This window comes from Mytilus edulis, chromosome 10 (assembly GCF_963676685.1).
Source record: "Mytilus edulis chromosome 10, xbMytEdul2.2, whole genome shotgun sequence".
Taxonomy (NCBI): Eukaryota; Metazoa; Mollusca; class Bivalvia; order Mytilida; family Mytilidae; genus Mytilus; species Mytilus edulis.
This window is the reverse complement of record NC_092353.1, coordinates 20,628,551-20,643,057: the sequence shown is the minus strand read 5'-3', so window position 1 is coordinate 20,643,057 and position 14,507 is coordinate 20,628,551. Positions and strand designations below refer to the sequence as shown.

General features: G+C 30.1%; 1 protein-coding gene across 4 annotated transcripts in view; it reads left to right on the top strand.

Moving 5' to 3' along the window:
• The window catches only part of LOC139490600 (probable ribonuclease ZC3H12C), a 31,377-nt gene extending 16,870 nt beyond the window's left edge, over nt 1-14,507 (top strand). For all 4 annotated transcript variants that reach the window (XM_071277487.1, XM_071277484.1, XM_071277488.1 and 1 more), the window contains exons 2-6: nt 2,212-3,164; nt 3,460-3,599; nt 5,017-5,251; nt 7,103-7,350; nt 8,198-14,507. In XM_071277487.1, the coding sequence (XP_071133588.1) occupies nt 2,293-3,164; nt 3,460-3,599; nt 5,017-5,251; nt 7,103-7,350; nt 8,198-9,873 (3,171 nt within the window). In that variant the 5' untranslated portion in view covers nt 2,212-2,292 and the 3' untranslated portion in view covers nt 9,874-14,507. The remainder of the gene's footprint in view (nt 1-2,211; nt 3,165-3,459; nt 3,600-5,016; nt 5,252-7,102; nt 7,351-8,197) is intronic.

Sequence of the window (14,507 nt, the reverse complement as noted above, 5' to 3'; positions counted from 1 at the left end):
AAAGTGTGTTTTTTCTGTTGAACTAATAGGAGAAATAAAGGTAATATCGAAATAAAAAAAGAAATTTATTACAGAAATCGCTCAAATTTTACAATAATTTAGTTTAAGTACAGCATATATCGAAATTATATTAAAAAATATAGTTCACCGATGATTAAAAGAGATATTTCAATTTTAAAGCCAAAAAATGGCATTTTTCCACCAAAGGGAGATAATTTGGAACTTTTTCAATGATGTTTACATTTTAATAGTCATCTGGGGCCAACACGAATTAATTGTTTTGAATGTTTTTTGTACCATATGATAAAGTAACAACTACAAAAGGTAATAAATAAAATTTGTAATGAAAAACAAATGTTTAATTTTTTTCTGAAATTTTTATACCCTCGAGCCTCCTTAAGGTATTTTAAAGTAATTATAAAACTATTAATCTGGTCATTTACTGTATCAAAAAGAACAAAACACATTAACTTGAATGGACAATGAAACAATGATGAAAATAGTAGTGAGGTTAATGGCATGCATTGTAATTATAGAAATATATTTTTTATTTTAAAATTTTGTACAAGTTAAAACCATTTTTAAGCAATATTTTGTACATGTTATAACATGTATGAGGTACTTTTGTACATGTTATAACTTGTATTTTAGCGTTGTACAAATTATAACATGTACAATATTTTTGTACAGGTTATAACCTGTACAAAATTGCAACTTGTACACGACATATATATAAATGATGTAAATTGTAATGAATTATATCAGTTTATTTTAGTTTTAAGTTATTATGATCAGTGATGAAAATTTAAGGTTGTATAACAGTGCAGTTAACATTTCCCTCATACACGTCATACAATCTAATTACCCACTAACTTGACTAAACCACAGAATATTATTACAGTATAGATGAATTGGTTAATAGCATAACATGCATTTTTGCATGTAATTAGATTTATCAAGTACATGTATTGGTGCATGTATATCATCAGTAGGAGTTAGATTTTTTTTCGTAGTAAATTTAATCAATGAAGGAATGATTTTTTCAGGAGTTATTTAAATTAAAGTTCCCATTGAAGGAACTCCACAGAGGACAATAACTATTGTACACATGTATTTTTTCAGTGGGGACTGTCCCCATCTTGAGAGAAAACATATAGATAGCCTTATCAACACCCACTAAATAACACCCACTAATTCTCATGGTTTTATTTCCTTGAAAAATTCAAACTCCTCTTTAATCACTAAAATCTAAAAATTAATGAATGTTCCTGGAAATTCAAAGATAATGATAAAAAACTTTTCATCAAGGAACTCTTTCCTTAAATACATGTAGCCCTCGTGGATCCATGAGCGTTGAATTCTACCTTAGAACTTAAACTGATCATACACTTATATTGTATCTGACTATCAGCAGAAACATCAGGTAGTGTACAATAAATGTCATTGAATATCACTTGTGGTTATAAATTTTAAATTAAAAATTTTAATTATTTAAGAAGTCAGCTGACTTATGAATAAAATAGTTATTTCAAGTTACATGTGTCAAGTTATATATAGTTCAACTGAATACATGTACATGTATGGGTGTCTGGATGGGGTTGACACAATAGAGAAAGGGCAAAGAAAGTAAAGTAAAATAGAACAATAGACCAAAAAATAAAAAAAAGAGAATAGTGGGCAAAACACAATTGAAGAATGAGAAAAATGGCCTAACAAATTGAGAATGTATAAATGAAGGACCCCAATTTAGACCCTTATGTTTTTCTCAGAACTTACTGAAGTGTTTTTGCACACAAGCAAACAAGGCTTTTGATTCTTGTGGTAATGAACAATAGTGTTTTTAAGAAGGAACAGTTCTATAGCTATTTCATAATATCATAAGAGCTTCTTATGGAAGAGTAAAAAGGAAAGAAAACAATTAGCATTAATACTTGCAATAGTATTAAACTTAGAATAACTTTCAAACAAGTAATTCATGTTTGTTTTGGGTCGTAATGTGGCAGAGTAATATAAGTGGTATATTCTGGTAATATTTACTAATTTTCACACATTTAAGTTTTCTTGGTAGTACATGATCAATAATTTCCAAGAATTTTAGCACAGGAGTACATTTTTGTTGCTGTCAAAGACACATGAAGTGTTTAAAAAAAAAAAGAACTGCAAGCCGACTTTTTTCCAAGATTTAATACAATTTGACTTCTCTATTTACAGAACTATATTGGGTCATTAACAGCTGAAGGAGAAGAAGACTTTGAGAGGATTGTGGAAGAATTATCACAGGAAGAATTGAACATGGTATTGGAAAATCAAAATATTATAGAAAATGAATCTCAAGCCGTTTTGGAATTCATCAAAAACTCCAATGACATTTCTATATTTGGAAACTGCAAAAATGTTAGAATTGCACATGCTATTTTGAATAAAATGAGAGAAAAAATAAAAGCAGATGAATCGTGCTTTCACATGCAGGATTTAATTAACCAATCACATTTCAGTATGTGCAGTGTGGACACAATTTACAGTCATGACAAATCCAACATAGAGACAAGCCAAACAGGAAGAAATAATATATTAACTGAACGTCAGGAAAGCTTGCAAACTGATGGTTGTCCTGCTGAAAGTTTCATTTCTTCTTCTGATAATTTTAAGGATATAGGAAATAATTTGATTGACCAATTATGTAGGGAAAATGTTTTTAGTTCACCTGACGAGGGAGATGTTACTCCAGATAATGAATCTTCTAGTGATAGATTTAGCTACAATTATTGTGAGTCTTTTCCGTCATTGTCTAGTCGGACTCAGTACTCGGATCCCACTCCTCCATTGCCAAATTCTGATGATGAAAACGATGTAGAAGTAGATAGAATTATTCAAGACACAAAAAATCGGGCTCAAATTGAATTTGCACTGAAGTTAGGATATTCAGAATTTGAAATTGCAACAGTTTTAAAAAGACTTCAGCCTGATGTTAGTCAAAATGAAATGTTGTCAGAACTTATTAAAGTTGGCATGTCAAGTTCATTTGTGGCTGACAATGGAGAAAGTGAAACAGAAGAGACTTATTGTAGTTCAGAAAGTTCAGTGCCATTTTTAAGTTACCATAATGATAATGACTTCAATAACCTTCGACCTATTGTTATAGATGGAAGTAATGTTGCAATGAGGTAATTACACAAGATTTACTTATATCATAAAACTTAATGCTGATTTTTTTAAATTGAACAAAGGCAACAGTAGTATACCACTGTTCAATAGTCATAAATCAATTAAGTGTAAACAAATCTGGGTCGGAAACCAAAACATTAAAAAGAGGTATTTTATTTCCATCAAGTGATATAATGAGATGTGGACAGAATCAAAATTTCTGACTGATATTTTCATTTTAGTTTACAGAATAAGAAGGGTTGCATCCTGTCTCCATTCGTACAATGATAACTTAACTTTTGTTTTCTCTTTAAGTCATGGGAATAAAGAAGTTTTTTCTTGTCATGGAATACAGCTTGCAGTTGATTGGTTTAGACAGAGAGGCCATACACAGATTACTGTATTTGTACCTCAGTGGAGGAAAGAATCTTCCAGACCTGATGCTAGAATTACAGGTACATATACCGTAATATACCAGTACATATATACTTGTACATGTACATGTTCTTTTCTGGCTATTGTGTAAGCCCTCATGATACATGTACATAAAATAATTGTGGTTCCAAAAAAAACAAATGGATTTCTTTTTTTACTGCTTTGAACACATGTTGAAGCCTTCAACAATTAACAAAACTCAAACTTCATAGTAAGTTTAGTTTTTTTTACATCAGCAGTAAAAAAAAAATCATGGTTCAAAACAGGTGTGACCTTGTAAATGCTTTTAAGTCTACTTAAACATGCTGAAATATTAGACTTTACAGGAAATGATGTGCACGAACTACTAGTCAAATGCTAGTAGTCCTTATGGAATAAGATCAGATAATTCAAATTTGATTTGACATTTACTTTATCAAAGCATTTGTCATCTGTAAGATGGAATTCCAATAATTGTATGTAGGGGAAATTGAACTATCATTCTAACTCCAGGGATTTTTTTCTTCGAACCTAACCTTAACCAAGTGAAAAACGATCTTTTCTGACTGTTAATTTCTGTAAATATGTGATGGTAAAGGGATAGTGAGGAATGAGAATTATTTATATCAAAACATGATTCTTCTCATGTATAATTTATACCAATTAACATGACTGATGTTTGGTTTCCTTAGAATCCTTTTACTTTGTACACTTGTACACTTAAGATGCTATTAAGAGAAAAATATTGACTTCAAATAAAAGTATTCATGAGAGAAGTGTAGCTAAGTTAGAATAAAACTTTGAAAGTCATACTTGTGTTGTATAAACATGATAAAGGAAACTGGTAGTACTATTCAAAGAATATATAGAATCTATTTGATATTCCAGTCAGGATTTGAAAAAGGGCAGGGTTCTTAAAAAGCAAAATATTACTTTTAGAGTGTTAACATTATTGAAAATAAATGAAAATTTAAATTTGGAAATGTGATGATTTATTGACAAACTGCCTGTCTGACTGCATAATTAATCACACATGTTTCTTAACACCATAAAATAAGAAATTGAAACAGAATCTAGGTGAACGAATATGTATCCCACATATTGATCTGTAGAATGGTGCATTATGGGAAAAGGAGTATTTGTAATACTGAGAACAAAGCAGGCGATATTGGGTATATGTTATTCAGACAAACCCAATGCAACACAATCAAAGAAATTAACGTATTATGTCGTAGAAATGGTCTTCAACAACAGATATATATATATTAAATATGTGGAGCACTTAATTATTTACTATTATTTAGAAAATAAAACTAATTTTTATAGATCTACCATTGACTACAAATCTCTAAATGATGAAATTTTAGCATTAAGATATGACCAGAAACTTTTGCTTATGCAATAAAAATAACAGTAACAAACATTATAAAATAATTTTTATATATTTTATTATTGTAGATCAAGATATTTTAAATCAATTGGAGAAAGAGAAAACTCTTGTGTTCACACCAGCGCGTAGAATTGGAGGGAAAAGAGTTGTGTGTTATGATGACAGATATGTTTTAAAACTTGCTGCAGAAAATGACGGGGTTGTTGTGTCCAATGATAATTATAGAGACTTGATAAACGAGAAACCAGAGTATAAAAAAGTGGTGGAAGAAAGACTTCTTATGTTTAGTTTTGTCAATGATAGGTATGTTGAAATGTCACTTCTAAGGCCGTGTTCACACCAAAATCCATGTACAGTAAACTTGTTTACAATTAGTTTAATGAACTGGACATTGGTTTCACATTAAATTTGTTCACATCTATACACCTTGTTTAATTACCTGTACATAAGATTTGTTCACATTTGTAAACTCTATGTCATTTAAAAATGTTTATTACGTAGAATCGAATGAAACGTTTCCGGACAACTTTTCTAGCAGCAAGGGAACGACCATTTGACTCTAAATAGGGGGGATGGAAATATTCCGAACCCCAATTGGATAAAGAAAACAATTCTGGTTCTACAGATGATAAAAAATATTCTGAATCAAGAGTTTCCCCACACATTATAGTGTTAAATGTTGAAGAAGAAAAAAATTGATTACCAGCATCGAAAAAAAACCCGGAATAAAACGTTTGCCAGGCAAAATTCTGACTCAGATAAATAAACAAAATGCCCCCCCTCCTCCTTTTTTTGAAGTTAAGTGGTTGCTTCTTTATGAGAGCCATTTTGATGATTTGCAGTAGTTTAAAGATACTAAAGATGCCTCGATTTAGCATTAGAAAACGTAGGCTGCAACAGCGTGCTTACAGACGAAGAAGGATATATTAGGGATCACTATATTTCTATCTTTTCTGTTTGTTCAAATGGTATTTCTTCTCCAAGAAGTATTTGGCAAAGGAAGGGGGTAATGTTTTTTTTTAACTTTTTATACGTAATTTCACGGATCCGAGATACTAGACAAACAATACATTTACCTCACACTTTTTAAGTAATGCATTTATGAGTGAATCGTTGTTTGAGTAAAGACCAGTGGCAAATATTTCTGTGTAAGTCAAGTCGATTCGGAAAGACCTTAATTTTCAAATGAATTATGTGTTTGGCAATGATGCTGATTTGAGTCTTGATAAGGGCTTAATAAAGCTACTTTAAGTTTTATTTCTAAACAAAACAAATAAATATATCAAGTTGAGACAAATATTTCTGTAAAGAACTTCATAAATAATTGCTATAAATATCAATTTTATTAAAAAAAATTGTTTCTTCCTTAAATATGCATGGTGAAACTAATGTTTTAAATGCCTAGTTTTGTGTACACTTAATCTACACAAGGCCTACATCGAGTATCGACTGCATGTAGACAAAACATGATTTACACTACATGTAAACATTGAGTTTTATCAATGGGAACGTAATTTTGTTTAGTTTACGTGTGAGTTACACTTACACAACACCGAGTTTAGGTCAATGTGAACACGGCCTAAAACTAAAGGTTTAATGTTCATAATTGTTAATTTCATATTGAGGCAAAAGATTCAAAAGATATAATCATCTGACTGTTTTTAAAATGATAATTATCTCAAATGTGTCAACATATTAAAAAAAAAATCATAAAAAAAATGAAAGAAAAGAACTGGATATTCTGTGAAAAAAAAGGAAAAAGAAAAAAAGACTATCAAAAGTTCAATACATGTACAACTACTATGCATAGAAACTAAGAATAAGCAAAACATGCGAAACAGGGGCATCATTATCAGAATATTTACATGAATTTTACAAAATCTAATCATTGATAAAGATCTAATACATATATATGTCTTTGGTTAAGGCCACCCTTTACAAATTCTTTGATGTTGCCTACACATGTCTTATAGGATTGAGTAGGTAAATGTAGGTAGGGATCTTCTTTTTTTAGCCAAGACATAACATTATTAATATTAATATTGATCTTACAAAGGTCAAACAATATAAAATGTACATAAAGAAAAGATCAAGATGAAGTATAGAAACTTCCTTCTTCCCACATAATTAAAAAATTGAATAACTGTTTTGCAGATTTATGCCTCCTGATGATCCATTAGGAAGACGTGGACCAAGCCTAGATAACTTTCTTAGTCGCCAGCCAGCAAGGTCACAGGAAAATTTACCACCACCATGTCCTTATGGTTCCAAGAAATGTACCTATGGCAACAAGTGTAAATACTATCATCCAGAAAGAGGAAATATTCCACAGAAGTCGGTTACGGACAAATTAGCTGAGCATGCTAAACAGAAAATACAAGAAGTTAGAGCTAAAGCTGAAGGTAAATCATTAAAATTTTTAGGTACAATACAACTTCAGTACATGTTTTATGTAAATTAGAATAATACAAACACAGTTTGCATGTAACAGGTTGTACTACATGTACTAGGTGTAGAATATAAGGTTCAGTACTTATTATCAAGAATTAAATGTTTTTTTTGTATCTCATTATGTAGGCAAGACAGAACTGCTTGTTTCAAATAGTATCTTCAGCAAGTGTTGAATTAAAAAAGAGAAATGAAAATAAATATTTCAATGGCAAAGTTTTTAACAATAATGTCATTCCTGTCACTGTACCAATAATGTTACGAAGTACTGCAGTCTTTTATATGTGCTTAATTAAGTAATGATACATGTATATACAAAAAATATATTTTTCTATAAATTTGATTACAGAAAAGCTCAAAATATGTTACAACATCTTAAAAAAAAGAAAAAAATGACTATTTGATTTTAATGATATTATTTTTGAATAATGTTGAAACTAACCATGTTAAACCATTTTATCTGTATGCTTTTACTATATTTTCAATGGGGGTGCACTTAACTCCAATCTTAATTGACTAGGATTGTCAGTTTTCCGGCATTCCGGTTCCCTCCACGAATAAAAACTGGCCTCCAAGAAATAGCCCTAAAGTGGCGTTTAAAACACAGAAAAAAACTACAGTTTTGCATACGTTGGGTTAATTTATGAGTTACATTAAGTTAGCGTATAACATAACAAATAACTATCATTCTGCAAGCAGTCAAAGGAAACTATGGCACAACAACATATATAGTTTCTGTTATATACAGCAATTTTTTCATTTCCTAAAATCCAAAATTTATTTCTTTCATTGCTATTTCAGCTGGTGCTGAGAAAAAGAAACTACTTGCAAGAAAACCAAAGTTAGCATTGCAAAGGACAAAATCTCTGGCAACTGAGCTACCAACAGACCTTATATCAAGTAAAATAGACAAGGATTTTCAAAAACTTTCGATGGAGGATGTTTTAAAGACAACATCAGAAAAAGATGATAAATGGAAGCAATACGATGAAAAATTAACTATACATCGTAGAAAATTAGAACAACTAGAACAAGAAGAACAAGTTAGACAAGATGAAGAATTAAGAAGACAAAAGGATCAGGAATACTTAAGCACATTTTCTGGAGGAAACACAAGGTCAAATACACCTTCACCTAATCGTTTGAGTCCTTCACCAATCAGACCACAGGAGCAGTTCTTGAGTGGTCATCTCTTACTAGCTAAGAAATTGTCTGATGAAGCAAATGATTCAAAACTGAGAAGGACAGATGAACATTCTTACACAAAAAGCCCTCTTGCTGCTACCCAATCACAACCAGTGTTATCACAAGAACCAGCCAATCCTCAACAACCACAGCATAAAAAACTTAGTAGACAGTATTCATTACAAGGTGCACAAGATCCTAGATTGAAGCCTAATGTTCGTCCACAAATGTCCTATGATCCTAGTATGATGTATAAGCAAAGTGCTTATCCAAGTGGTCCGTATGAACAGTCGTCTAGTCAGTATTCTGTTAGGCATAGACCCTTGGACCAGTCACAGCCCTATAAGACTGAAGAAGATCATTACATGCATAGTGCCAGTTACAACACAGAAAGATACAAACCAAGACCAAAAGAAAGTGAAGGCACATACTTATCCCCAGAATCACAACACATGTCATTAGCTAGGATGCAGAGTGCTCCAGAGGTTATTCATCATATAAGAGAACAATCTATTGGCAGACCCATTGGGAAAATGATGAGGCAAAATAGTTCTTCTGACACCCAACTTCATATCATGGGTGGTGAGACAGACCCTTTTAATTATAATTTGTTTCCTCAAAGTAATGTTGAAAGATCATCAATTACAAAAAGGCAAGACAGTGTGACATACAATATCGGTGGACAAATGCAACAAGAGCAATATCGTAGGTCTTCCTCAACAGTTGGACAATATCATTACCAGGGGGATCAAACATACTCACAACAGCCTAATCTGTCACCTGACCCACGATGGTCATTCCCTGAACAAGGATTTCAACAACCAAGCTACAGTATAGGACCAACATCTGACATGCGTGAAAACCAACCCTTTTTTGGCCGGGAAATGTCACATGATTTTACATCGCTGCGAAGCAGGGGTAGTCAAATGTGGCAGAATCAACACAATATACGACATTCTTCTTCATATGCTGGACCAAGTAATGATCCTTTTCAACAAGCAAGACATTCAATTCCATCAAGCATGTCAAGTTCAGACTTTCATCACATGCAATCACAAATTAGCACTGAAGAATTTGGTGCACAATCAAGACCCATGGGTGTTCCTATTCTTGGTGCTCAAAGTGTTGTGCCACAAACTTACCAGTCTATCCCACCGACAGATAAACGTTACGCTCTGTATTATCATTTATGTGCTCTGTTTCCTGAACCTAAGGTTCGTGCTGTGATGAACCAGTTTCCAGATATAGACAATCCACAAGAGCTTTGTGCTTACTTAATAGGTGCAAAATAAATCAAAAGCATATCATTCATATTATCTAGTCAAACACCATAATACTTTTATTTGTGTTTATTATATGTTTTTTCATGAATTTACATAAGTAAAATATTAATCTGTTTCAAGCTCTTTATATATCATGTCTATTATCTATAAACCATAAAAAAAATGAAATGTATTTTTGTCTATGAAAATTCAAAAATATTAGTTTTTCACAATGTGTATTTAATAATGTTATTTTCACAATGTGAATAAGATAATGTTATTTTTCACAATGGATACAAGATTAAGTTATTTTTTCTCACAATTTGTATTAACTAATTAAGATTTCACAATGTGTATAACATAATGTTATTTTTTCACAATGTGTATAAGATAATGTTATTTTTTCACAATGTGCATAAGATAATGTTATTTTTTTACAATGTGTATAAGATAATGTTATTTTTTCACAATGTGCATAAGATAATGTTATTTTTTCACAATGTGTATAAGATAATGTTATTTTTTTCACAATGTGTATAACATAATAATTCATATTAGATTCTAATTCAGCATTCAATTACAGCATACAAATATATGGTTTCTAAATATTCTTTTTAAACCTTTTTAAAAACTAAAAAAACATTCTCGGATGCAAAACACATTACCAAATACTAGCTTTTTACTATTGTAACTGTCTTTATTAGATTTAATATCTACCATTCTGAACTTCAGATTTTAATTATAAAAGTAATTGAATAAAATTGTTTAAAGCCTGTCCTAGTTTAATGGAATATTTTATTTTACACCTGGGCAAACACTTTGAACGATTAAAAAAAAGGACATGGCTCATTCAGATTTATTAAAAAAAAGTGCAATCTATATAATGTCCGATTACCTTATACCTTGTTATTTTCTGGTTGCATTCAACGTAGTTAAATATACACTCAAGTGAGTGGAAGAATTAATATTCTGCAAAGCATATCTCTGCAAACTGTAATAGAAGGATACATTTTTCTCCATTATAGCATGTCAAATAAGAATAGTTTTGAATTTTGAAAAAAATCTTTTTTGTAGATCAAGTGATATTCTTTCTCACTTGTTTGAAAAATAACCAGCTTTTCATATGGAAACAGTTATTTTGATCATTTTTTTTTCTTAAATGCTCCACGGAATTTATGTTTTTTTTTATTACAGATATTTCTAATGTACTAACTACACAGTACTTTGTACTTAATGAATATATATAGTGTTTATGCTAATTTTCAATAATTAGAGAATAATATGGGGGAGGATTTTTTAATTTTCCTCTCCAAATATTTCAAAAATGATTATATGTTTATTTATGCTGTAATATAATGCTGCTTTTGGGCTAAAGCATATACAGATGTAGTTTAATGAAGTTATAAAATTGTAGTTAGCTAGAAAACTAGAACAAATTGTGTTAAAGTAGCTTATATTAACTACTGTAAATTCTGAAATTATTGTGAGGTTTTTAATAATGCCAATCATGCAAATACTTAAGTATCGCAAAAATAAGAACTTGTATTCTGATTTCAAATACATGTTTCTTTATAAAGCTTTTTGGAAAATCACAATAATTAAACTCACGATTTGGTTCATTTTTCAAAAAACTGCAATAATAAATGCATGCAATAATTTTTGAATTCACAGTGATTAAGACTACTTTTTTGTTACATTTTTGTTTGTTCATGTACCTAAATAAGCAACTCATATCATGGCCCTGTACACATTTTTTTCCTGATATCCACTTAGTTATTTGAACTATTTCGCTGTTGATTAAACTTGAGGTTGCAGAGTCATTAAAAGACAAGAATATCAGGGTCCAAAGCCTCTACTAGATAGTTAAGTGAAAAATAAAATCAGAATGATTTTATACATGCATTCAGGCTTACTTTCCAGATAGCAAACTCTTTCATGATTAATGTTTTTGTTAATGCCTTGAAAAATGTAAATAAACAAAATATAAATTATAGAACAGCGCTTACATGCATATATTTGTCTTACTGAAAGATGAAGACAAAATTTAAACAAATTGTGACATGGATGAAAAGTTGTCTCATTGGCACTCATATCACATCTTCTTATATCTATAAGAGTCATTCTTTTTTAAAAGTGAGTTTGAAATAAGTTGATAAAAAGACTTTATTTAGAAAGTATATTACTTCAGAAATGTACTGAATGCATCTGCTTTAAAAAACGTATTATCAAGTTTCTTATTTGGACCCCTTGTGAAGAGTGAAGGTATAATGAGATAAAACTATACAATACATTTCTCTTTCATTTTTTATCTATTAATATTGGTAAATAACCCAAAGATGTTCATTTATGTAAGGTTTCGTTATTGAGACTTTTGTGAATTATTAACAAAATGTTGTTTTATATGGCAACTGTATAAAGACTTATGGATGTGACGCACATCAGTTTGTAATCACTAGTAAAGTGATGTTTTGAAGTACCTCAATATGAGGCATTAATATCGTTTTTTTATCGCGATTTTTACTAACACCTTTTATTGAACTTTTAACCTGGCTCATTTATACAATGTGCTTCTTTGTGTTCCTTATAAAACATATTATATATCTTAGATTTGCTATAAACTTGTAAATTAAAATTGATTATTATGTTTTATGTTATTAGTTATTATACATATACCTTTTAGAACATTAAATTGTTAATATACATGCATTATTTTTTCTCATGGATTAAGAGACTGAAAACACTTTTCTCTTCCTTTTTTTTTCTTTCGAAAACTTGTTTCTGGGCAGGAATCAAAAGTGGTTTCCATATGGAAGGGAAAAAAATGGCTAAAATTCAAACACAACACAAACAATTACATAATTTAAACAAGTGTGCCATTTCAAGATCTAAAGCACTATGGGTAATATTGTTTGTACCGCAAAATGTAAATAAGAAGATGATTTATTCCATTGTTTAGAGGGATTATAATCAATCAATAAGTTTTGGTGTTAGCTTTGAAAATACATATCTCTTATTCTAACTAATTTTATACTTTTCCTGACCTGTTGATTATTTTATTTAATCAACGTGTGGTTCGTCCGATCTCAGTTTGCCATTAGTCAATATTTGATTATGACATATAATTTTCTTGCTTTCCTCTGAAATCCCCATCATGACGTCATATAAACATGATAAAAAGGCGACCATATCTGATGAAGTCACATAGAAAGAACACATAAATTTGCAGATCATCAGTAAACAAGGGTTAGGATTGTCGGCATATCTTCTTCAAATTATAAGAGAAATACATTTTACCATTAAATCTTGAGCAAAACAATATGTATCCACTCTCGACTTAAATTTTAGATATTAAAATGCTTGGAAAGCCTTGCACATTAAATTTGAAAATTTTACTGTTTTAAGTGGATAGATATCGTATCACACTTGATGCAGTGGTAGAATCTATACATATTACCCAGTATGCATTAGATTCTGAAAAAGTGAATTATGCATCTATCTTCACTCCAGCTTTGGGTTTCACATCAGAAATCACTACTTGTTTTTACATTCTAACATGTTGGACTGAGTATTTTTTTTAAATTCTTTATTTGCCCTAATTTAGTTGACCTGTTAACCAAAACCATAACTTCATTTGTTCAAACCTGTTCATGTATAGAGTATAAATGAGCTATGTATATAAGTTCCTTGCACATTTCAGTTCTAATGATTTGTTTATAGACGTCTTTATGTATATTATGTATAAAAGAATAAATAATGTGGACTATTATGTTTTAATATAAGAAATATTGAAAAAAATGAGGAATGATAAAAACCATTTCACCAAAACATCCACTGGTAATTTATTATTCATTCCGACAAATTGATACAAAGATAATGTTTTTCTGCATGTCTTTTGGTTATTTTTGTCATTGGGTTGCTGTCTCATTGATACATAACCCAATTTTTATACAAATTCTGTTCAAAATGTATTTTGATTTATATATTTTGATTCAATGGGAATCCATACCTTTTCTTTTACAAAACAAATTTGGGAATGCACTCACATGTATTCTTTGTATCAAGATATAGGTATTTATATTGAAAACCAATGACAATTTGCTATTGAAAATATAACTGATGTGTAATGTTCTAATTCAAATAGCTCTTTCAATATTTAAAACAATAAAGATTGTACAGAGAAAATATATTAATTCCAATTCACAATCCAATTCTTATTAGGTTTGTTATGGGGGCTTTTCATTTAATCCTACCAAAACAGTATTGTTTTCTTCCAAAGTAGATTCTATTTCATGAAGAGTGAGTCAAATGACATTTTTATCAAGTCACATCTGATATTTCATTTTTCCAACAATTGATCACTTTTTTTTCTTTATTTCTACAGATATTTGATAAAACCTTAAAACCTTAGAGTTCAGTATTTATGTTATTTTACTTTTTATTTGGTCATTTCTTAGATGCCAAACAGAATAGTCCACATTTTATGTATATTGTGATTTTATGTGTAAAAAGTATTGTATCAAGATTAAAATGGGGAAAATGGTGATTTTTATCAAGGATTTGAACGAAAGTGATGTTTAAGGGTTACAGAACGCCTAAATGAATTAACTCTTTAAAAATCAACTGAATGTTTTAATAACATACTACAATAAAAAGTCGAAAATCAA